The following is a 23690-nucleotide window of genomic DNA, read 5'->3' on the forward strand; positions in this document are numbered from 1 at the left end:
TGAGGCGCGAAGGAATGTATATTCCATCATCCCCATCGAGTGATGGTTTTTGTAGTCCACGACCCCTCTGTTAGGCCTAAAAGGCCTCAAACACCCATTGTTTTAGTCGTTCTCGACGCCCCACCACAGAGAGCGTCCCCCCCGTGAAACAATACACACTTCCGGTTTGTACCGGAAGTTGTCATATAAATAGGGGTTAAGTACCCTCACACTCTTGTCAGTTCCCCCCACCTCCCAATTTGTCCCTGTGCTATGAAGGGCCACCTTGCAAGTAGTGGACTGCAGCTCCCATCATCCCCCACCCAACCAAGTTGGGATGGGATTTGTAGTCCCATCCCTAAGAGTTTTAGGGACTCCAATTCCCACAATCCCATGTAGCTGAGGATATTGGGATGGAAGGAAAAGTGATGGTGTACTGCAACTCCCATCGTCCCTAACCAAGGCCTCAAGACTCCATCTCCCACCATCCTTTAACATGGTCTTAGGACCCTCTCCCATAATCCCTGACCTATTACTCTATCTCCCATCATCCCTAACCATGGCCTTAGGACCATCTCCCATCATCCCTGACCTAAGACTCCATCTCGCATCATCCCTAAAAATAGTAAGACAGAACGAGTCCTGAGATCGAGAGTTCTCATGCTTTTTAATAGACACTGAAATCACAAAGGAAGACGCCAAAATGGCGTCCATTTTTTTAACCCATTCTTTTTTTTACAAATTGCGATAAAAATATGAAAACCTTTTTTGGTAAATATAAAAAAATGACAAAATGGCAGTGGCGGCAATGGCGGCGAGGAGAAAAACTGTCCTTAATCAGTTTACGGGAAAATGTGTTTAAAAAACCACGCCGCGCAACGGAGCGCTGTGAGGTGCGTTTGCGTAAAGGGTTACGTAAACGACGCCGTCCAGGCCCTGGAACCCAAAATGGCGACAGGTGTGGATTGTGTGCCTGTGCGCAAGTGGCGACAGCGGCGGGTCCAATTTGACGTGTGCCACGATGGGAAGTGAAAGGACGACATGACCGCGCCGATGCATGTGAAAAAATACCCCTTTTATTGCTCGCATTGGGAAAGCGGCATTTTCATTTTTTTGGGACATGCATGAAACAGGAAAATGACGACAATAACGACAAAAAAGTTGCACGCGACAAATTTGGGGCGAGGGGAGGATAGTTTTCAGATGGGGACCCCATAAAAATCTGCAGTGAGGAAACCGCGCAGGACATGCGTACGGCAAGATCCGGCGGACACGCCGACACAAACATCGGTGCAAAATGGCCGCCCTGGAAAACAAGGAAGAAACGCGGAAGCACAGCATCTCTGGAGGAAGAGGGGGCAACATGGCCGCCTTGAACGGCATCGTCTGACCGCCATTTGCATAGGGTACGGAAAAGGACCGCACGAGGGGAACGGTCAGTGTCCTGGCGCTCACCAGCGGTGAGGTCAGTCAAGCTAAAGGGGTACATAGCAGAACGAGAGCGGATCCGTCTCGGCTTCCGCTCTGGACGCTCGACGTGACGCCATTTTGAACAACGTCGTCATAACTACGAAATTATCAGGCGGATTGAAGGTGCTCAACAATGGTGGCGCTACGCTTTTGCAAAGGACGGATCCTGCCATCCAGAGCAGGGGTCCCATCTTATCCTGAACCTCCGAGCGCCGAGCGCCGTTTCCCGTATCCCGCTTTCCGTAAATAACCCCATTTTGGAACCAAAATGGGAAGTGAAAAGTGCGCAATTCCGCCATTTTGTCCCCGCCCCCCCAATGATAATCCCTAAATTGGAAAACGGTGCTGACGCCAAACTGCGCCTCAGCACTTCGAAGATGGGAAGAAGCGTCCAGGCGACAAAAACTTGTAGCCATTCACCACAGGGAGCCGCACAGAGGACGGCGTCGTCGGTTTAAGGGGTCCGGTGGTGCTGTCCGTACACCGGCGTCTGTTGGGGGGGTCCCTCCTGAGCGGGAGTGGCGCTAATAGGTCCTTCATCTCTAGGCGGTCGACAGCAGCGTCCTCCTTCGCGCGACGTGGCGACAAGTTCAACAAAGTCAATACGTCGCGGCGGGAGCAATTAAGCGCCGCGCCGCCACTGCCGCCACGCAGGGATTTCGCCGCGGAGGGTTGCTGCGGGACGCTCTGCCAGAACATCTTCAGGTTGTGAATGGCTTGGACTTTGTCATCGATGGTGGCCATTTTGTTCACGTCGGCGGGGATGGACCACGCCGAGCTGGCGGAAGAGTACGACAGCACCGGCGAAGGCATGCTGGCGGCCGGCGAATGGTTCCCTGAGCTCGGCGAGGTGTTTTGCGGTGACTTTGAAATGTGGGCGCTGTACGGAGAAGTGGGGTACTTGAGGCGGAAGACAGGGGACGGACGACCGCCATCTTTGGCGTTGCCGTCGTACGCCACACAGATCTTCTGTAGGGATGAGCTCCTGGCGGGGGGTGTCGGCTTCAGCGGCGATGGGCAGCTGAAGGCACTGGTCTCTGACAAATAGAAAGACGACATACTGCCGGGCATCGCGGATCCAGCATCTAGGCTTCTGCTGCGGCCGAGGATGACGCCGTTGCCGTCATTGTTGCGCTGGAACTGCTCCACGGCAAGGAGGTGTGTCTGCGTCTCCGCCAGGATCTTCTGCGCCAACGTCTGTGGGTCAAGTTTCAGGTTGCGCCCGCTGCCACCGCTGCCGTCCTGCAACTTGACGGTGCTGTCCGTCTCCGTACTGGAGTGGTCCGACTCGGCGCCAGCATCCAACGCGGCGGCGAGGCACCCAACCTTTTGGAATGGCGAGTTGGGGCTGGGGACGAGGGTGGCCATCTTGGACGCCGCCAGCGGCTCATTGCTGAGGACGGAGAAGCCTTCGTCGTCGTCGTCATCTTTGGCGGCGGCGGACAGCATCCGTTGTTGCGCCAAGAACGCGTTTTTCGGCCTCTCTGCGCAGTCGTAGCGTCCATCTTGTTTGGAGGCAAAACTGACCGACGAGGTGACGGAGCTGAGGCTGTAGACGGAGATAGTATCGGAAGCCATGTTGTCTGGGGAAAAGGGCGGGTTCAGATACGCTATTGGTCCCGGGTTCGAGACGGACTGCGCCGAGGCCAAGGATTCAAGGGAGGAGGAGCTGTCCAGACTCAGGCGTTTGGGGAGTTCGGTTGAATCTGCGGGGAGAAAGGAGGGTAAGTTTTGGCCCTTCATAGTCCATTCGGACTGTTGTTCTATGTATTCCTGCATGGCAGGAAGGGCCATCGCTCACCGAAAAGGGCCAGGAGGGTCTGGAGCGCAAAGTGCATCGTCCGGCGGTTGGCCTGTTTCCCGGTCTTCAGGATGACCTCCTCCTGGCCGACTTCACACAAATCGAAGCCTGCGGAAACCCGCAAATGAAAGAGATTCAAACTCAGGACTGGGTATATGTTAGGTTTAGGCGCATATTTACCTTTCACATCTTTTAAACTTTACTTAATATTTAACTTAAGTATGAGGAACTCATCATTATTATTGTTATTATTAGTGTAATTTATTTTTATTTTTATTTAATCATTATTTAATTATATCATTATTTTATTATTTAAATAAATAAATAATTATAAATAATTTAATAATAAATAATAAAATTAACATTTAAATTAAATCATTATTATATACTTACATATATAAAATAATAGTAAAATCACATACTAATTAAACAAAAAATTATATTTAAAAATAATTTAAATAAAAATATATTTAAGTAATATTTAAATTATAATAAATTAAATAAATAAAATTAAAAACATATTTAAATAATATTAAAATAATAAGTATTATTATTTACATAAACGTATTTAATTCCAATATTATTTATTTAATAACTATTAAAAATTGGAATTAAATACCTTTATTTAAATAATAATAATTAAATAAAATAAAAATTAAATACCTATATTTAAATTATAATAAAATAATAATTATTATTATATATTTAATTATTATTAATATTTATTCTATTTAATTATATATTATTATTAATATAATTATTTAATTAAATTAGTAATAACTACCCGACCGCCATCTTGAGGGGGAGAGAAGCAGGCCAGCAACAACAGGCCTCTGCCTGCCAAGAAGACAAGCCCTCCTCCCGACCGCCATCTTGAGGGGGAGAGAAGCAGGCCGGCAACAACAGGCCTCTGCCTGCCAAGAAGACAAGCCCTCCTCCCGACCGCCATCTTGAGGGGGAGAGAAGCAGGCTGGCAACAACAGGCCTCTGCCTGCCAAGAAGACAAGCCCTCCTCCCGACCGCCATCTTGCTTGTCTTTATTACATGTTGTTCTATTTTTATTGGTTTTTTGAAGTTGTTTTTATGATGTGTTAATTTTTATTGATTCTGTGAACCGCTTTGATCACCTCGGAAAAGCAGTATAAAAATAAAACATATTATTATTATTATTATTATTATTATTACCCCGCCGTCCATCCATCCTCTTGCTGACCCATCCCTCCGAGATGACAACCGACGTCTGTCGCGACTCGGACTCCGAACCACGGAGAACTTACCAAGCGCCGCCAGGAACTCGTGGCACCCAGGGAGCCGCCATAGTTGGACACTGATGGAGACCTGGATGGGGGCCAATGAGAAGTCCTGCTCCTTCTCCCCGACTTGGAGCTGCACCAAGACCTGATGGAGCTGCGCAGGAAGGAGACGGAGATGCGGTGGTCAAGATTGCACCGCGTTGCGCTGCCCCCCCCCCAATGTCCACGGCTTCGACTTAGACAGCTTCTGTTATTCGCGTATCCAAATAGTATGTCCTCTCTAGGAATCCTCTGGCGCAACTCTATGGTCGGCATCCATCAATATTGATCATAGAGTTGAGTTGGAGGACTACAGAGATTCCTAGAGAGGCATTCCTCTGTAATCCACATCTATTGATGTCAATCATAGAGTTGCACTGCACGACATTCCTAGAGAGGCGTTCTTCTATGGTCAGCATCCATCAATATTGATCATAGTTGGAGGACTTTAGAGATTCCCAGAGAGGCATTTATTTTGGTTTGGTGAAATAAATAAATTTTATTTCAAAATATTATTTAAATAAATAATAAAAAAATAGAAATAATTTAATCAATAATTAAATAATAATAATTTAAAAATAATTAAATAATTAAAACATTAAAAAATAATTTAAAAAGTAAAAAATAATATTATTTAATAAGAATTAATTAAATAACAATAATGTAACAATAATTAAATAATCAAATAATAATTTAAAAATAATTTCAAAATTTAAAATATTTATTTAAAATATTATTTAGATAATTAATAATAATTTCAAAAATAATTAAATAATTAAAAATATTTAAACAAGTAAAAATAATAATCAAAAATAATTTTAAAAATATTAAAAATATTTATTTAAAATATTATTTAAAATAATTAAATAATCAAATATAATAATTTAAAAAATAAATAAGTAAAAATAATTTAAAACAATTTTAAAATTTAAAATATTTATTTATAACTATTTAAAAAATTAAATAAGTAAAAATAATAATTTAAAAATAATCAAATAAATAATTTTAAAACAATTAAATAATAAAAACGATAATTAAAAATAATGTAAAATTATTTAAAACATTAACAGTGTAATTAATTATAATAACGTTATGACACAATATGGCCGCCATCATGCGTGGCGCGGACGCATTCTGTGTTTTTTTGGGGGGGCACCCCGTACTTACCATCCCCACCATGTTTCTAACAGCCTTTTGGTAAGCACACAGAGAGAGAGAGAGAGAGAGAGAGAGAGGTATTTAGCGCCCACAAAATGGCCTCCAGGAAGAGGAAGAGGAAGTAGGCCGCCATTTCCTCACCCGGCCGATGAGCTGCTCCCCGGTTTCGGAGGTGGAAGTTAGTTTGCAAAGTGCTTGGAGGGCAGTGGTTGGAAGACCTAGGAAGAGGAAGTAAATTACACGTCGGACCCCAAAAACACCTTCCACTTCCCTCTCCCTCCCTCCCTCCCTCCCTCCCTCTTTCTCCTTCTCTCTTTCCATCCCTTCTTCCCTCTCTTTCCTCTTTCCCCCCATTCCCAAACTCAGCCAAATCCTCAAGTTCAAGCAAATTTTTCATTTGCCTTGGAGATAACTTCATTGTCCAAAAGGTGGAAGAGGCAACAAGAGGGTCAGCTATTTTGGATCTGATCCTAACCAACAAAGATGACTTGGTTAATGGGGTGCAAGTGGTGGGATCATTAGGTGGAAGTGACCATGTTCTCCTGGAGTTTGTTATGCAATGGAAAGGAGAAGCCAGGCATAGTCAGACACGCATCCTAGACTTTAGGAGAGCGGATTTCAGTAAACTTAGAGAAGTATTGAGGGTGATCCCGTGGTCAGAAATACTAAAAGATAAAGGAGTTCAGGACAGATGGGAGTTTCTCAAAAGAGAGATACTGAAGGCACAATTTCAAACAGTTCCAGTGAGGAAGAAAAATGGGAGGTGTCTCAAGAAACCAGGATGGATGACTAAGGAACTTTCAACTGAGCTAAGTTTTAAATGGAACATGTATAAGAAATGGAAAAATGGGGAAATCACCAAAGAGGAATTCAAACAAATAGCAGGTATGTGTAGAGATAAGGTCAGAAAAGCTAAAGCGCAGAATGAACTCAGGCTTGCTAGAGAGGTTAAGAACAATAAAAAGGGCTTTTTTGGATATGTCCGCAGCAAGAGGAAGAAGAAGGAAACGGTAGGGCCACTGCGTGGAGAAGATGGCAAAATGCTAACAGGAGATAGAGAAAAGGCAGAATTACTCAACACCTTCTTTGCCTCAGTCTTCTCAGAAAAGGCAAAGGGTGCTCAACCTGAGGATAATGGAGCAGAGGACAGAATACGGGAATTTCAGCACAGAATAAGTAAGGAGATAGTAGAGGAATACCTTGTTAATCTAAACGAATATAAGTCTCCAGGACCAGATGAACTCCATCCAAGGGTACTAAAAGAACTGGCAAATGTAATATCGGAGCCATTGGCAATAACAGTCTTTGAGAACTCCTGGAGAACAGGAGAAGTCCCAGAAGACTGGAGAAGGGCCAACGTTGTCCCCATCTTCAAAAAGGGGAAGAAAGAGGATCCCAACAATTATCGTCCAGTTAGTCTGACATCAATACCAGGAAAGATTCTGGAGCAGATCATTAAACAGAGAGTCTGTGAACATATAGAATCATAGAGTTGGAAGAGACCGCAAGGGCCATCCAGTCCAACCCCCTGCCATGCAGGAAATCCAAGTCAAAACATCCCCAGCAGATAGAAAGCAATGCCACAATCACAAAAAGTCAACATGGGTTTCAGAGAAACAACTCATGCCAGACAAATCTGATCTCTTTCTTTGATAAAATTACCAGCTTGGTAGATGAAGGGAATGCTGTGGATATAGTATATCTTGATTTCAGTAAGGCCTTTGACAAAGTTTCCCACGATATTCTTGCAAACAAGCTTGTAAAATGTAGGCTAGACAAGGCAACAAGGATTTGTAATTGGTTGACTGACCGAACGCAAAGAGTGCTCAACAATGGCTCCTTTTTATCCTGCAGAGAAGTGACCAGTGGGGTCCCACAGGGCTCTGTCCTGGGCCCAGTGCTATTCAACATCAATGACTTGGAGGACAAAATTGGGGGAATACTTATCGAATTTGCAGATGACACCAAAATAGGAGGAGTAGCTAATACTCCAGAGGACAGGATCAGTATTCAAAATGACTTGAACAGACTAGAAAGCTGGGCCAAAGCTAACAAAATGAAATTCAAAACAGAGAAATGTAAAGTACTGCACTTAAGGCAGAAAAATGAAATGCACAAATATAGGATGGGGGACACCTGACTGAATGAAACTATGTGTGAAAGGGATCTAGGAGACCAAGTAGACCATAAGTTGAACATGAGTCAACAGCGTGATGCGGCAGCTAACAAGGCCAATGCGATTTTAGGCTGCATCAATAAAAGTATAGTTTCTAGATCAAGAGAAGTAATAGTGCCACTATATTCTGCTTTGGTCAGGCCCCACCTGGAATATTGTGTCCAGTTCTGGGCGCCACAATTCAGAAAGGACATTGAGAAACTGGAGCGTGTCCCAGAGGAGAGCGACTAAAATGGTGAAAGGTCTGGAAACCTTGCCCCATGAGGAACGACTTAGGGAGCTGGGGATGTTTAGCCTGGAGAAGAGAAGGTTAAGAGGTGATATGATAGCCCTGTTTAAATATTTGAAGGGATGTCATATTGAGGAGGGAGCAAGCTTGTTTTCTGCTGCTCCAGAGACTAGGACCCAGAGCAATGGATGCAAGCTGCAGGAAAAGAGATTCCACCTCAACATTAGGAGGAACTTCCTGGCAGTAAGGGTTGTTCGACAGTGGAACACACTCCTTCCTCGAAGTGTAGTGGAGTCTCCCTCCTTAGAGGTCTTCAAACAGAGGCTGGATGGCCATCTGTCGGGGATGCTTTGATTGTGATTTCCTGCATGGCAGGGGGTTGAACTGGATGGCCCTTGTGGTCTCTTCCAACTCTACGATTCTATGATTCCTTCTTCCATTCCTTCTTTTGACCCCTTCCTTCCTTCCTTCCCCCTCATTCCTCCTTCTTCCCTTCCTCTCCTTTTTCCCTCTTTCTTTCCATCCCTCCTTCCTACTCCTTCCTTTTTCCCTCCCCTTCCTTCCTTCTTTCCTCTCCTCCCTCCCCCTCTCTCTTTCCTTCCCTCTTTCTTCCTCTCTCATTCTTTCATTCCCTCTTTCTTCCTCTCTCTCTTTTTTCTCTCTTTCTTTCTTCCATTCCCTCCTTCCCTTTCTTCCTCTCTCTTTATTCTCTTTCTTTCATTAATTCCTTCTTTCTTTCTATCTTTCTTTCTTTCTCTGTCTCTCTTTCTTTCATTCCCTACTTCCCTTCCTTCCTCTCTCTCTTTCTCTCTTTCTTTATTTCATTCCCTCTTTATTTCGCTCTTTCATTATTTCATTCTTTCTTTCTCTGTCTCTCTGTCTCTTTCTTTCTTTCATTCCCTCCTTCCCTATTTCTTCCTCTCTCTCTTTCTTTCTCTCATTCTTCCTCCCTTCCTTTCTCCCCTCCCTCCCTCCCTCTTTCTCCTTCGCTCTCTCTCTCTCCTTCATCCGTTCTCTCTCTCGTTCCCTCGTTCCCTTGTTTTTACCCAGCAGTGCCTGGAGGGTGTTGCTGCAGTCCTGGAGGAGTCCTCCGGGGTCGGAGGTCGGGAAGAAGACGGCCGCGGATGGGAGACCGGCAGACGGAGGGTCCAAGCGGAAGCCCACCGCCATCAGCAGCGCCTGCCACCCACCGACTCCGCCCACCTTGCGCTCCACACTCTGCTGCGACGTGTAGAGCACCTTCGCCGGGACACCAGAAGCCATGCGCTGGAGGGACTTCTCCACCTGTGCAAGGGACAAAGGAAGGAGACCAACGGCAGCACCAGCGGCGGTGGCACAATTACAGTTATTCCATTAATAGACACTTAATATTATAAGTGATATTAAAAAATACTATAAATATTTGAATATTGTAATATAATATTATAATATTAAAATATTATAAATATTATAACAATATTATATTATAATTAATATTAAAATATTATAAATATATATTAAAATATTATGATTAATATTACAGTATTGTAAATATATATTACAATATTATATTATAATTAATATTACAGTATTATAAATATTATATATTACAATATTATCATTAATATTACAATATTATAAATATATATTATTATAAATATATATTATATTATAATTAATATTATAATACTATATTATTATATATAATATATAATAATGAAAAATATTATGTATTAAACATTTACATTTTACAAAACCTATATTAAATATTGTATTATTTTAAAAAAATTTAAAATTTATTATATTTTCCAAAACTTATATTACAAATTATGTCTGAAAATTTTAAAACATTATTATTATATTTTCCAAAACCTATAATATTATGTATTATATTTTCAGAAAAAGTATATGATATTTTAAAATTTTTAAAACTGCTTATTATATTTTCCAAAAGTTATAATATAATAAATTATATATTTTTAAAATTTTGAAATGTATTATTTTTCCAAAACTTATTTTAAAAAATTAAAACCTATCATTATATTTTCAAAAAGTTATGATATTACAAATTGTTATAAACCATATATTATTATATATTCCAAAGCCTATAATATCATATATTATATATTTTTAAATTTAAAACTAATTATTATATATTCCAAAACTAATATTATATTTTTTTAAAATGTAAAACATTATTACATTTTCCTAAACTTGTAATTACATATTATATGTGTTTTAATTTATTTATTATTTATTTATAATTTTTAAATTTAAAACTTATTTAAAATTTATTTCATTTAAAATTTATTATATTTTTCCAAAAACATAATCTTTTTTGAAAAAGTTAAAACATTATTATTATTATTATTATTATTATTATTATTATATTTTATAATATTATTTAAACACATTTAATTTATTCTAATCCTTAATTTATTTTAATTTATTTTAATCCCGTTGGCACGTCCTTTGCGCCGGCACCAAAAATACTCACAAGATGGAGGAGGACCCTGAGGGCGTCGCGCGCTTGGTCCGGATGCTGGAGGATGTCAGTCAGAGCTTGACCGATGAGGGATGAAGGGCTGGTCAGCTTCACGTCGCTCCCGATCAGCGTAAATCCTGGCGCGGAAAACACGAAAATGAGTCCCGCGTTTCCCTGGCTTATGATACATTTTGTGTCATTAGTTCTTAAATTACTTATTAATTATTTTTATTAATTATTAATTATAAACAATTAATTAATAATTATGAATATTAATTAATAATTATAATTAATTAATTTTTAATTATTAATATTGGCAGATAATTATCTTAATATTTGTACTAATATTGTATATCATATTTAATATTATATTATATATTATATATTATATAATAATAATATTATATAATTATATTAATCCTTAACTAATCCTTAATTATTCTTAATTAATTACAGCAAAGAGCTTGATTAAATATATATATATATATATAGACACACACACACACACATACAATTTATATATAAAGTCAACAATATATTGATAATATGTATATAACGTCTGTGTGTGGATACTGTGTGTTTGTGTGTGTGTGTGTGTGTGTATGTGTGTGTGTAAATTGAGTTTTAATATGCAATAATGTTAATAGGCATTAAGGTCTATTATGACCGCTCTGTCCCAACTCCAGCCGCCCTCACCTGCCCAGTTGGAGGGGTGTGAGAATTCCTTGCTCGCCATGACCGCCTTCATGGCGTCCGCCAGCGCCGTGCTGGCCTTCATCCCATTGAGGAGCGCCGCATAGAAGACGCGGACGAACACCTTCGAAGCGGCGACCGGCACTGGCCAGAGGGAGACCATGACGCACTGCGCACCTGCTGCCAGGAACGCCCGCGTCAGTCCGACGACGCCGTCAGCGGTCGCTTTCCCATGCGACTCCGGATACGCCCCTAACACCACCAGCTTGACCGCCAGCCGCAGGTCCAGGACATCGGCAGCGGTCAGCAGGAACTCATGGAGAGGAGGGACGTCCACTATGCTTTCCGCATCGTCGTCTGGCATCCGCAGAGACTCCGGGATCGTGTACAAATTGGCGTACGAAGCGCTCCCGGAGCTGCCAGCCTCGGCGTTTGGGGTCAAAACCAAGGCAGACAGTTTCCAGGAGACGTGCGTGGCGAAGTGGGCACACTCCGCTTGCGCCAAGGCGGCGATGACGCGGTCTTTGGTGGCAGTTGCCCCGACCAAAGGCTGGCATCCGAGCATCTCTGCCACGGAGAAGGCCTCCTCCTCAGCTGATGGCATCGGGCCCCAAAGCCAGCGATCCATCACCGACGGAGGCAGCGCCGGGTTGCCCACCACCGCGGCCGACGATGGCAAGGGAGAAGCGTACGCAGCGGTGGCGGCAAAAGAAGAAGAGGCGGCGGCTTTCTTCGGCTGGAGCTGAATTAAAATGTATTAAATGTATTAAATATTAATATCACTATATAAATAATTAATATATTAATAATTAATATATTGCTATTAATATTTGTCAATATTTTAAATATTTAATATATTTATTTATATATTGATATATATATTTATTTAAATTTTAAATATCTAATATATTTATTTATATATTGATATAAATATTTATTTATATTTTAAATATCTAATGCATTTATTTATATATTTACTTACTAATAACTATCGACCCATAAGCCTTCTGGACGTGGATTCTAAGCTATATAGTAGACATTTATTAAATAGATTGGAGGACTGGGAATTTAATAACCAGATTATTTATCCTGAACAAGCTGGATTCAGGGAGGGCCAGAGTACTATTGATCACTGTTTGATTCTTTATTATTTAGCCCTGAAAAGAATCGAAGGCCCTACAAAACATCTATTTGTTGCCTTTATTGATCTAGCAGCAGCTTTTGATTCAACTGACAGAAACTTGTTATGGCATAAATTGGCCAATACTAATATAGACAACCGCTTACTGTTTCTGATTAAGGAACTTTATACCAATACAACAGCAAGGATAAGAGTTGCTACCTCTGGTTCACTAACTGATCCTATTCCTACAAATAAAGGAGTTAAACAAGGATGTCTTTTGGCACCAACACTTTTTAATTTATATTTAAATGACATCATCCCAGCACTTTCTGGCCCAGAATTTTTTCCACCTACACTTGGATCAAAAAAGATCTCCATTCTGTTATATGCTGATGACATGGTTTTAATTTCACTTACACGTATAGGTCTGAGAAGGTTACTTTCCAAGCTGGAGGCATTTTGTTCCAAGGAAAAGCTTGTTATCAACTATAATAAAACAAAGGTAATGGTTTTTGGGAAAAGACACTCTGATTTTCGTTGTTCTATTAACGGTCATCAGATTGAACAATGCAGAGAATTTAAGTATCTCGGCATTTACTTCACAGAAAACCTCCCTTGGAAGCCCCACATAGAAGCTAGCAGAGCAGTAGCTGTGAGATCAATTGGAGCAATCCTTAGATTCTATAATCAGGCAGGGGGTCATTTAGTTGCACCTGCTGTTAAAATATTTCAGAGTAAAGTTATAACCCAGATTCTTTATGGCGCTGCTGTGTGGGGTTGGGATGATTCCCAAATGGTCAAACTGGAGGCCATCCAGAATATGTTTCTCAGGAAATTGCTCCTACTCCCTCCTGGCACGCCTGCAGCCTTGGTCCGGGCTGAGGTTGGCCTCCCTTCCATTAGAGCTCGCATTCATTTTACTTTACTTAATTATTGGAGATCTGTTAAAGAGTCTACGGTTAAAGTTTTTCCTAAGTTGTGTTTTCAATATTTATCAAGCTGCAAAGTCTGGAGCTCAAGACACCAGAGGCTGCTTGAATCATATCCTGCTCTAATTGAAAATTCTTCCAGTTGGAATTCAAGAGAGAAACTCCGTGAATATATTTTTAACCATGATGTGCATCTGGATAGACTGGTTATTAATAATTCGAAATTTTCCAAATGGTTTAGATTATATAAATTGGACCATCAGATGGCTGTTTACCTAGGGAATCTTACATTTCTAAAGCTCAGACAGGCTTTTACAGCTCTCCGCTTTCAAACAATGCCCTCAGCCATGATTGACGGTAGATATTCACATACACCTAAGGATTCCCGTTTATGTATTTGTGGAGCCCCACAAATCGAGGATTTGCCTCATTATTTGTTTTCTTGTTCACTATATACTGGTCCAGGAACTAAATTTATGGGATCTATTCTGTCCAATTTACAGTCTAATACCATTTCTGAAAAGATTTATTATCTCTTGTCTGATATCGATTCTAAGGTAACTTATAAGGTTTCACTGTTTGCATCAGCAGCAATCAAAATTCGGGCAAGGATAATAGCAGACATTGCAGTTGATTGTCAGGGGGATGACCTTATCTAAACTTTGAAGCCGTTTATGTTTGGTTTTTTTTTTTAAATGTTTTTAATGATGGTTAGGTGGATGATCTTACCCAAACCTTGAAGTGGTTTTTTTTTGTTTTTTTAACGCTGTCTTATTTAATTGACTGGAAGTATATTATGTATTAAATCTGGATGTTATCTGATGGAATATTTTATAATTCTGAATTGCTGTTATTGGTTTTATATTTTATCATGCGAATGGCCTTTGGCTTAAGCATTAATAAAGATTGATTGATTGATACTTATTTACTTATATTTTAAATAATTATTTATATATTGATATAAATATCTATTTAAATTTTAAACATCTAATATTATATATTGATATAAATGTTTATTTATATTTTAAATATCTATTTATTTATATATTGATATTAATATTTATTTATATTTTAAATATTTATTTGTTGATTTATATTTAGATATAAATATTTTTCTTAAAAATCTATTTATTTATATAAATATTTATATTTTAAATATCGAATATATTTTTATATTATAAATATTTTATATATTTATTTATCTACATATATAAATATTTATTCATATCTTAAATATCTAATATATTTATCTATTTATATAAATATTTATTTATATCAATATATAAATACATATTTAATATTTAAAAGATATAAAATATATTTACATTAAAATATCAACTATATATTTAATACATATACAAAATATATTATATATTAATATTAATATATTAAATGTCATTTAATATATTTAATAAAAATTAAAATAGATATAAAAATATAAATATATATAAAATCTATTAGCATAAATAAAATATAATAATAATAATAATAATAATAATAATAATAATTGGTTTTATTTATATACCGCTATTCTAAAGATCATAGCGGTGAACAGCAAGTAAGCTAATTACCCCCGAACAGTCTGGGTACTCATTTTAGAGACCTCGGAAGGATGAAAGCCTGAGTCTAGCTTGGGCCCTTTTGCTTTTCTTGAACTCGCAACCTTGTGGTTTTGAGTGAATGGCTGCAGTACAGGCATTTAACCACTGCACCACCATTATATATTATATATTATATTAATATATAACATTAATATTTAATATAATTTGTAATATGTAAACTGCAAAATATTTAAGAAAGACAAACTATTTAATATATTTAACAAATCGTAAATATATATACAACATATTTTAAATATTCATTTCTTAACAAATGAATATTTTAAATATATATATATATATATATATATATATATAAAATAATCTCTTTTTAATATATTATATATTAAATATACCTACATTAAATTAATATATTTTAATATATAAACCGGCAATTCAAAATATGTAATATAATAAATAGTAAATGAATATGTATTTATGAATGTAAATTAAATAATATTAAATATCCCATTTAATTAATATATTAAAAATATTTAAAATATTTAATAATAAAATTTTTAATAAATGTATATAAATATGTATTTATTTATTGAAATTAAATATATATATATGACATAAAATATGTATTTTATATATATATATATATATATATATATATATATATATATATATATTTAATATATTTTATAATTAATAAAATATATTAAATAAATATTTATTTATATATCATAAAGGCGGCGCGGTTTTTACGGGGTTTATATGCTAATTAAAAGTGCTAATTATATATAATTAGCACTTTTAATTAGCATATAAACCCCATAAAAATTGCGCCGCCCACTCTATAAGGACTCCTGAGTCTGAGACACCTGTCAAAAAAAGGATGGTGAAGGACTACGGGGAAATGGTGTCTTACCTTTGTGCCGTCACCGAGGGCGCAAATGGAGGGGACGGCGACGAGCGTGAAGCGTTCATAGAGATACTCGTTGGAGGCGTTGCCCTTGAGGAGCGCGAAGGGGACCAGGAAGAGCTCCCCCTCCAGGACCAGCGTCAAATGGCGGTGGCGACCCACCGGGCCGCCGGCGTGCATGAGACCCTGTGGAAAAAACGGAGGAGAGACCAAACTGCGTCAAACCAGGCTGCCATTTAGAGGTGCGCAATGTCGCTGTCAGAGCTGTTGCAGGAAACCGCGCCAAAACTCACGCCTTCCAGAGGCCTGATGAGGATGTCGTAGAGTGCGCGCAGAGGGGATTTGGCGTAGGACGCGGTCCGCTGCAGCAAAGAAGACGCTGATGTGTCCTTCGCCGGCGATACAGTTGCGCTGAGGAGGCTGCTCATGCTCTGACAGTTCCTGCGCAACAAATACGTAAATTAAACAATTTAAATCAATCGATTAAATAATTTAATAAATAATTTAATTAAATAAATAACAATTAAATGAATAATAACTAAATGATATTATTTAATTTAATCATTTTTAGATAATCATAATTAGATGATTAAATTAAATAAATAATATTTAAACAATATTTTAAAATATCTAAATATTTAAATAATTAAATAATAAACAATCAAATTATTAAATAAATTAAACAAATTATTAAATAATAAAATAAAATAATAATTCAGTAAATTAAATTAACAATATTTAAAAGATTGAATAAAATTTATAATCAAATGATTAAATTAAATAAATGATAATTAAATAATTTAAGTTATTAAATGATTAAATTAAACAAAAACAAATTATTAAATTGAATAAATAATAATTAAATACACTAAATAATGATTAAATCAATCAATAATTAAATAATTAAATTTCATTAAATAAATAATAATTAAATGAAATGATTGCATTGAATATAAACAAATAAACAAGATAAATAACAATGATTAAATAAATAACAATTAAATTAATCAAATGATTTTGTTACATAATAATTAAATAATTAAATAAAAACGATCAAACGATTAAATGAGACGAATAGCAGTTCTCGCACGAATCCGCGTTTCCGAAATCCGCATCTCGCCTGTTGAGAAGGTTGTTGCGGCTGACCATCTGGAGGAATGTGTTGGGGTCGGAGGTCGTTGCGGCGGTGGTTCTCCTGTCGTCCAGCTCCTCGGACGGCTGCCGATGCGTCAGGTCCCCCGCCTTGCTCTCCATCTCGCTGCCGGTTCGTGCCCTGTGCAGAAAAGATTGGAAACGGTGGTTGCTGGGGTCGGAGGTTGGAGGGGGTCAGGGGTCATCCCCGGGATGAATTGGGGAATGAGGAAAAGGGAAAGGATGAGAAAGAAGAAGGGGAAGAGGCAGGAAGAGAAGGAGGGAAGGGAAGAAGGGACTGATGACAGAAAAGGAGGGAATGAAGAAGAGAGAAGGAAAGAGAGAAGGGGAAAAGATGGATGACAGAGAAAGGAAGAAAGAAAGAAAGGAGAAAGAGAGATTGAAAGAAGAATGGATGGATAGAGGGAGAGAAAAATAGAGGAGGAGGAAAGGAAATAGTGGAAGAGAGAAGGAAGAGGAAGGGAAAAAGAGAAAGAAGTATAGATGACTGAGAAGGAGGGAAGGAAGAAGAAAGAGGGAAGGAGACGGAAGGAAAAAAGGATGGATGATAGAGGGAAGAGAAAAAGAAAGAAGAGAAGAGAAGAGAAGAAAGAAAGGAGGGAAGAGGATCGATGAAAGAGAAGGAGGGAAAGAAATAGGGAGAGAAAGAAGGGAAATAAGAGGAAAGCAGGAGGGAAAGAAAGATGGATGGAAGGAGGGAAGGATGAAAAGGAAGAGAGAAAAAAGGATAGAAGAGAGAAAGGAAGGAATGAAGGGAATGGAAACATTGATGCAAGACCGCCGCATCTCTCTTCGCCGCCATTTTTGTGCCTGCCGGCGCTGCTCACCACGCGTAGTAGGAGTCGACTCCGAGGGCCTGGCGGACACTGGCGCCGAGCATCTCCAAGGTGGAGCTGGTGGCGGAATGGAGGTTGGCGCCGACGCTGACATCATGGAAGTCCTCCGTGGCGTCCTCCGAGGGTCTGTCCCCCAAGTAGCATTCGTGGAACTTCAGGATCCCTAAAAGCGCGGAGAGGAAGGGAAAGAGAACAAAATCCCTTACGCGAGTCACGCCTTCATAAGCTTAAACTTACACAAAACCCCCACGGCGTCACGCCATGGCATCCGAAAGGTGTCAAAAGGCGCCCGATGCGCGTTTCCAAATGACCCACCTGCGCCGGGCGCCAAGAGCCAACTGTAGAGGTACTCTGCGGCCAGAGAATAGTAGATGACCAGCCCTCGCTGACTGTTGACCGCCTCCAGGACTTGGTCCACCGTCACCGGGGAGTAAGGGTCAAGGTCCGGCGGCTGCGGCTGACCAGTCTGGTGCTCAACCAGGAGGTCCGCGAAGGCCCTCGTCCGGCTGCGCTCCACCACCGCCAGCGCCTTGTCATGGTGGCCTAGAAAATGGCGGCGAATACGTGAACGTCAGCGAAGAAGGGGAAAGAAGGATGGAAGGAAGGAAGGAAGGAGGGAGGGAGGGAGGGAGGGAGGGGAAGGAAGGAGCGAAGGACTTAAGGAATGAACAGGAAGGAAGGGGAAGGAAGGAAGGAAGGAAGGAAGCAAGGAAGGAAGGAAGGAAGGAAGGGAGGGTTTGGAAGGAAGGAAGGGTTAGGAAGGAAGGATGGATGGAAGGAAGGAAGGAAGGAAGGAAGGAAGGAAGGAAGGAAGGAAGGGAAAGGAAGGATGGATGGAAGGAAGGATGGAAGGAGGGAGGGATGGAAGGTAGGAAGGATGGATGGATGGAAGGAAGGGGCGGAAGGAAGGACATTAATGGATCACAGGAAGGAAGGAAGGGGAATGAAATGGGAGGAATGAATGAAGAATGAAGGGAAGGAAGGAAGGAAGGAAGGAATGAGCAGAAGAAGGAAAATGGCAGTCAGTGTTCAGTAATGGGGATATCCTTCTCGACGGGGGATTAAGATGGACGTCGATGCAATCTTGGATCTGTCAGACATTACAGAAGAGTGCGCCCGCGGCGTGTGTCTTACCGAGGCTGACCAAGATGCGCTGGAGGGCTTGGTAGCAGGAGGTCTGGAGGTCGAAGAGGGAGATCTTGTAATCGGCGCCGATTCGGACTTCATGGCGGATGCCCTCAAAGAGGGAGGAAGCACGGTAGAGCTACAGTCAGCGGAGTGGACACAGGTGGTCAGCCCCAGGACGGTCCAGGCGTCCCTCCCTAGCCATAGAGTGGGTCTATAGGCCTCCCCTAGGCGTCCCCCTTCCCTCTCCATCTTCCTCCTCTTCATACTCTTCTCCTTTCCCTCTTCCTCCCTTCCTTCCCTTCTTCCTCTCTGCCCCTCCTCCTTTTCCTCTTCCCCTCCTTCCTTCTCACTCACCTCCTCCTCCTTCTTCCCCTTCTCTCCTCTTCCTCTTCTTCTCCTTTTCCTCTCCTTCCTTTTCACTTTCATCTCATCCTCCTTCCTCCTCCCCTTCTCCTTACTCCTCTTCCCCTTTCCCCTTCTTCTTTATCACTTTCATCTTCCCTTCCTCCTTCCTTATTCTTCTTCCTCCCCTTTTCCCCTTCTTCCTTCTCACTTTCATCTCCTCCTCCTTCCTCTTCTTCTTCCTCCTTCCCTTCCTCCTTCCAACCTTCTTCCTTCTCCCTTGCATTGCCTCCTCCTTCCTCCTTCCTCCTCCCCTTCTCTACTCTCCTCCTCCTTCTTTCTCTTCCTCCTCTCCTCCTCCTTCCCTTCTGCCTCTTCTTCTTCCTCTCCTTCCCTTCCTCCTTCCAACTTTCTTCCTTCTCCCTTCCATCTCTTCCTCCTTCCTCCACCCCTTCTGTCCTCTCCTCTTCCTTCCTCCTTCTTCCTTCTCCCTTGCATCTCCTCCTCCTTCTTTCTTTTCCTCCTCTCCTTCTCCTTCCCTTCCTCCTTCTCTTCCTCCTTCCAGCCTTCTTCCTTCTCCCTTGCATCTCCTCCTCCTTCCTCCTCCTTCTCTACTCTCCTCCTTCTTTCTCTTCCTCCTCTCCTTCTCCTTCCTCTCCTTCCTCCTTCTCTTCCTCCTTCCAACCTTCTTCCTTCTCTCTTGCATCTCCTCCTCCTTCCTCCTCCCCTTCTGTCCTCTCCTCCTTTTTCATTCTCTTCCTCCTCTCATCCTCCTTCCTCTTTTCACTTCCTCTTCCTCTTTATCCTTCCCTTCGTTCACCTGATGCTGTGCCTCCTCCATGTTTCCGCTGGCCCACAGAGACAGACCCAATCCGTGGCGGATCCGAGCCTCGTCCTCCCGGCGACTGAGTTGCTCCGCCAGACGCAGACCTGTGGGAAACAACAACGCCGGACGCGGAAACAACGCTAATCGCGTGGGCGGGAACCCCCCCTGACCCACGCTCCTCTCCCATATTTTACGTATCTGCCGCCACTCACCTTCCTGGAGGTACATGATGGCCTGGGCATAGTTGCGCAGGGCGTGGTGGACGCGCCCGAGGCTGCTGTACGCCGCCGTCTTGGCCACCAGGTCATTGGTCTGCGCGGCGATGCTAAGGTGCTGCTCCTGGAAGACGACAGCACGTTCGTAGGCGCCCAGCGCCTCGTAAGTCAGGCCCAGGTTCCCGTAGGCCCTGCCTTGTCCTGCAGCGTTGCCGTCCTCCTCCGCGATGCACAGGTCCAGCTGGTGGTAGCGGAGGGCAGCATCGTAGTTGGCCGTGCGCTGGTAGACGCCGCCCAGACCGCACGCCGCCACGGCCTCCAGCGCCCGGTCCTGCGTCTCGCGGGCGATGCCCAGCTGGCGCTCCAGGCAGGAGATGGCTTGTTCGAAGTTGCCCAGCTGGCCATGGAGGTGGCCTAGCTCCCCGTACGCCTGCGCCTTGTCTGACGGCGAACCAGATTCGTGCGCCACCACTAGCCGCTTCTCCAGGCAGACCAGCGCTTGCTGCAGGCTCCCCATCGCCCTGCAGGGACAAAATGGAGGCTGCGTCGGAGAGTTGGCGCCATTCGAATGCCGCAGGGCAGCCCTTGGGGTCTCTAACAACTCTATGGTCCTATGGTTCTAATACCCAGTACCTGCAGATATGGCTTTTCCGCATCCGATTGCTGTCCTCTCTAGGAATCTCTAGGTCCTCCAGTGGTCGACCTCGCAGTTGCACCGGAAAAACCAGACGTTCCTAGAGAGGACACTTCCTTAGGCGTCTGGAAGATGCTGACCTTGCCCTGGAGGACCTAGAGATTCCTAGAGAGGCCACTCCGCTAAGCATAAGATGTACTGACCATAGAGTTGCACTAGAGATTCCTACAGAGGACACTCCACTAGGCATTTCTATCTCCTCTGTGCAACTCTATGGCCAATGTCTGGTATATGTTGATCATAGAGATCCACTGGAGGACCTAGAGATTCCTAGAGAGAAAGCCTCTCTAGGCATCTGTAGGTCCTCCAGCGCAACTCTATGTTCAATACCTGCCAGGGTACGAAAAAAGAAGCCTTCCCTTCCATATCTCGTCATGTCAGGGGGGGTGCGCCATTCCTGCCTGCCGCACCGCCACCATGATGCCCGCGTCTCACCTGTGCGCGCTGCCCAGCCCCCGGTAGGCCTTGGCCTGGTCCTGCATGCGCCGGAGGCTCTGCGCCACGGAGAGGTACTTCTCGTAGTGCTTTACTGCCTCCTCGTAGTCGCCGAGCGCCTCGTAGCAGTCACCAAGGTTCCCGTAAGCCCTGCCGCAGTCCAGGACGGCGTTGCCGCCACAGCTCAGTTGCTGCGACGTGGCCAGCTGCTGCTCGAAGTGGCCGATAGCCTCCTCGATGGCACCAGCGTTCATCTTGGTGATGCCCATGTTCCCATAGACCTGCGCCTCTGCGCTGGGGTCCTTCAGCCGCCGCGCCAGCTCCAGCTGCTCCTCGTAGCACTTGAACGCATTGGCGTACTTCCCCAGCGACATGTAGACCGCCGCCAGGCGCCCATGCGAACGGCACTCTCCGCCCGCATCGCCCAGCTCCTGGTAGACCTCCAGCTCTTGCGTGTGGTACCCCAGCGCCTTGTCGTAATTCTTCAGCGAGCGGTGCGCCGCTCCCAAAGCAGCATAGGCGGTAGCCTCCATGCGTCGGTCTCCGACCTGGTGCGCCAGTGCCAGCTGCTGCTTGTAGAGCTGGACCGCGCCGGCAACATCCTTGCGGCAGGCGGCGATGTCGCCCAGGTTGCCCAGCGCACGGAACTTCACTTGCGCGTTCCCGAGAGACTGTGCCAGCAAGAGAAGGTACTTCTGGCACTCCTCAGCCTTGGTATTGTCACCGAGTGCCTTGAATGCCAGCCCTAGGTTGCAGTACGCCTTTGACTGGTTGAGCTTGTCGCACAGGTCCTTCGCCAGCGCCAAGTCCTGTTTGTAGTACTTGACAGCGTCTTCGTAATTCCCGAGGCAGTAGTGCACGTATCCAAGGTTGTGGCACACTTTCCCTTCGCCCGCCATGTCCTGCAAGTCTGGCGACAGCCTCAAGTACAACTCGTAGTATGGTGCCGCCTGCGCGAATTCACCACGGGAGCAATGGAAGCTGCCCAGGTTGGCCAGGGCGCGGGCCTCGCTTGGGACGTCGCAGAGCTCACGGGCAATGTTGAGGTGGTTCTGGTAGTGCTGGAGCGCACGGTCGTGCGCGCCAACAGCCTGGTACGCCACGGCAAGGTTCCCGTGCGTCGATGCCTGCGAGGTGCGGTCGTTGACCTCCATGGAGATCTGGAGCTCCTGGCGGTGGTACTTAACTGCCTGGTCAAAACACCCCAGGGCACTGTAGGCGTTGCCCATGTTCCCGTAGGCGCGGCCTTGTGCCGCATAGTCGTTCAGCTCCTGCGCCATGGAGAGGTGCTTCTTGTGGAGCTTCAGTGCACCCTCGAAGTCGCCCTTCATCTGGTGGATGATGCCTGCGTGAGATGGAGAAAAGCGATCAATTAATTGCACTGCTACACACCATTTGGGGGTGTAAATTACATGTCCTCTCTATGGGGTTGACCACAAAGTTGCGCTGGAGGGTCTAGAGCGTATCCCTGGGAACAAAGTAGTTCGGACGCCCCTCTAGGAATCTGTAGTTCCTCCAGCGCAACTCTGACCATAGAGTTGTGACAGACGTTCCTAGAGAAGACGCTACTCAAGGCATTCATACGTCCTCCAGCATCAATTTCTGATTGATACTGACCATAGAATTGGACTGGAGGACCTAGAGATTCCTAGAGAGGTGTCACATGACCATAGAGTTGCTCTGGAGAACCTAGGGATTCCTAGACAGACTCGCCCTTACCGAGGTTGGAAGAGGCCCTTCCCTCGGCGGCACGGTCCTGGAGCCCCGTGGCGATGGCGAGCTGCTCCTGGTGGTACTGCTTTGCCCTCTCCAGGTCGTGCATGCAGCGGGCGGTGTGTCCGAGGCCGGCGTAGGCGCGCATCTCTATGGCCTTCTCCCCCAGCTCCCTGGCCAGCTCCAGGACATGGTTGTGGTAGGACATGGCCTTGTCGAAGTTGCGCCGGTAGTGGTAGGCGCTGCCCAGGTTGCTGTATGCGCGGGCCTCCTCTTTCCGGTTGCGCAGGTCCTTGGCCAGCGCCAGGTGGCACTCGTGACAGCGCACGGCATTCTCGAAGTCGCCCATGGCGATGTAGACAGCGCCCATGTTGCCCAGCTCCCGGGCCTCAGAGAGGTCATCCTTGCCCTGTTTGGCCAGCAGGACGCACTGCTTGTGGCTGGCCAGAGCGTTGGGGTAGTCACCTATGGCTGTGTAGATGTGGCCCAGGCTGGTCAGCGCTGAAGAGGCTGCCTGCAGACAACAGACAGATGGACAAATGGACAGCGGACAGAGAAAGGAGAAGGTC

The 23690-nt window shown here is 43.4% G+C and overlaps 1 protein-coding gene across 1 annotated transcript in view; it reads right to left on the minus strand.

Moving 5' to 3' along the window:
- Positions 1–50: 50 nt before the first annotated feature.
- Positions 51–23690, minus strand: part of LOC149284509 (tetratricopeptide repeat protein 28-like) — a 42434-nt gene continuing 18794 nt past the window's right edge. The window contains exons 6-23 of the mRNA XM_089496538.1: positions 23128–23635; positions 21409–22753; positions 20277–20800; positions 20059–20168; positions 18903–19032; positions 18084–18311; positions 17760–17931; positions 16901–17053; positions 16074–16221; positions 15787–15966; positions 11266–12004; positions 10582–10706; positions 9152–9389; positions 5842–5918; positions 5710–5733; positions 4528–4657; positions 3251–3358; positions 51–3155 (exon numbers count right to left, since the gene is read on the minus strand). Of these exons, the coding sequence (XP_089352664.1) occupies positions 1813–3155; positions 3251–3358; positions 4528–4657; positions 5710–5733; positions 5842–5918; positions 9152–9389; positions 10582–10706; positions 11266–12004; positions 15787–15966; positions 16074–16221; positions 16901–17053; positions 17760–17931; positions 18084–18311; positions 18903–19032; positions 20059–20168; positions 20277–20800; positions 21409–22753; positions 23128–23635 (6282 nt within the window). The 3' untranslated portion in view covers positions 51–1812. The remainder of the gene's footprint in view (positions 3156–3250; positions 3359–4527; positions 4658–5709; positions 5734–5841; positions 5919–9151; positions 9390–10581; positions 10707–11265; positions 12005–15786; positions 15967–16073; positions 16222–16900; positions 17054–17759; positions 17932–18083; positions 18312–18902; positions 19033–20058; positions 20169–20276; positions 20801–21408; positions 22754–23127; positions 23636–23690) is intronic.

The sequence above is a fragment of the Sceloporus occidentalis genome, unplaced genomic scaffold, assembly GCF_023333645.1.
Source record: "Sceloporus occidentalis isolate IW3139 unplaced genomic scaffold, rSceOcc1.0.p SCAF_91, whole genome shotgun sequence".
NCBI lineage: Eukaryota > Metazoa > Chordata > Lepidosauria > Squamata > Phrynosomatidae > Sceloporus > Sceloporus occidentalis.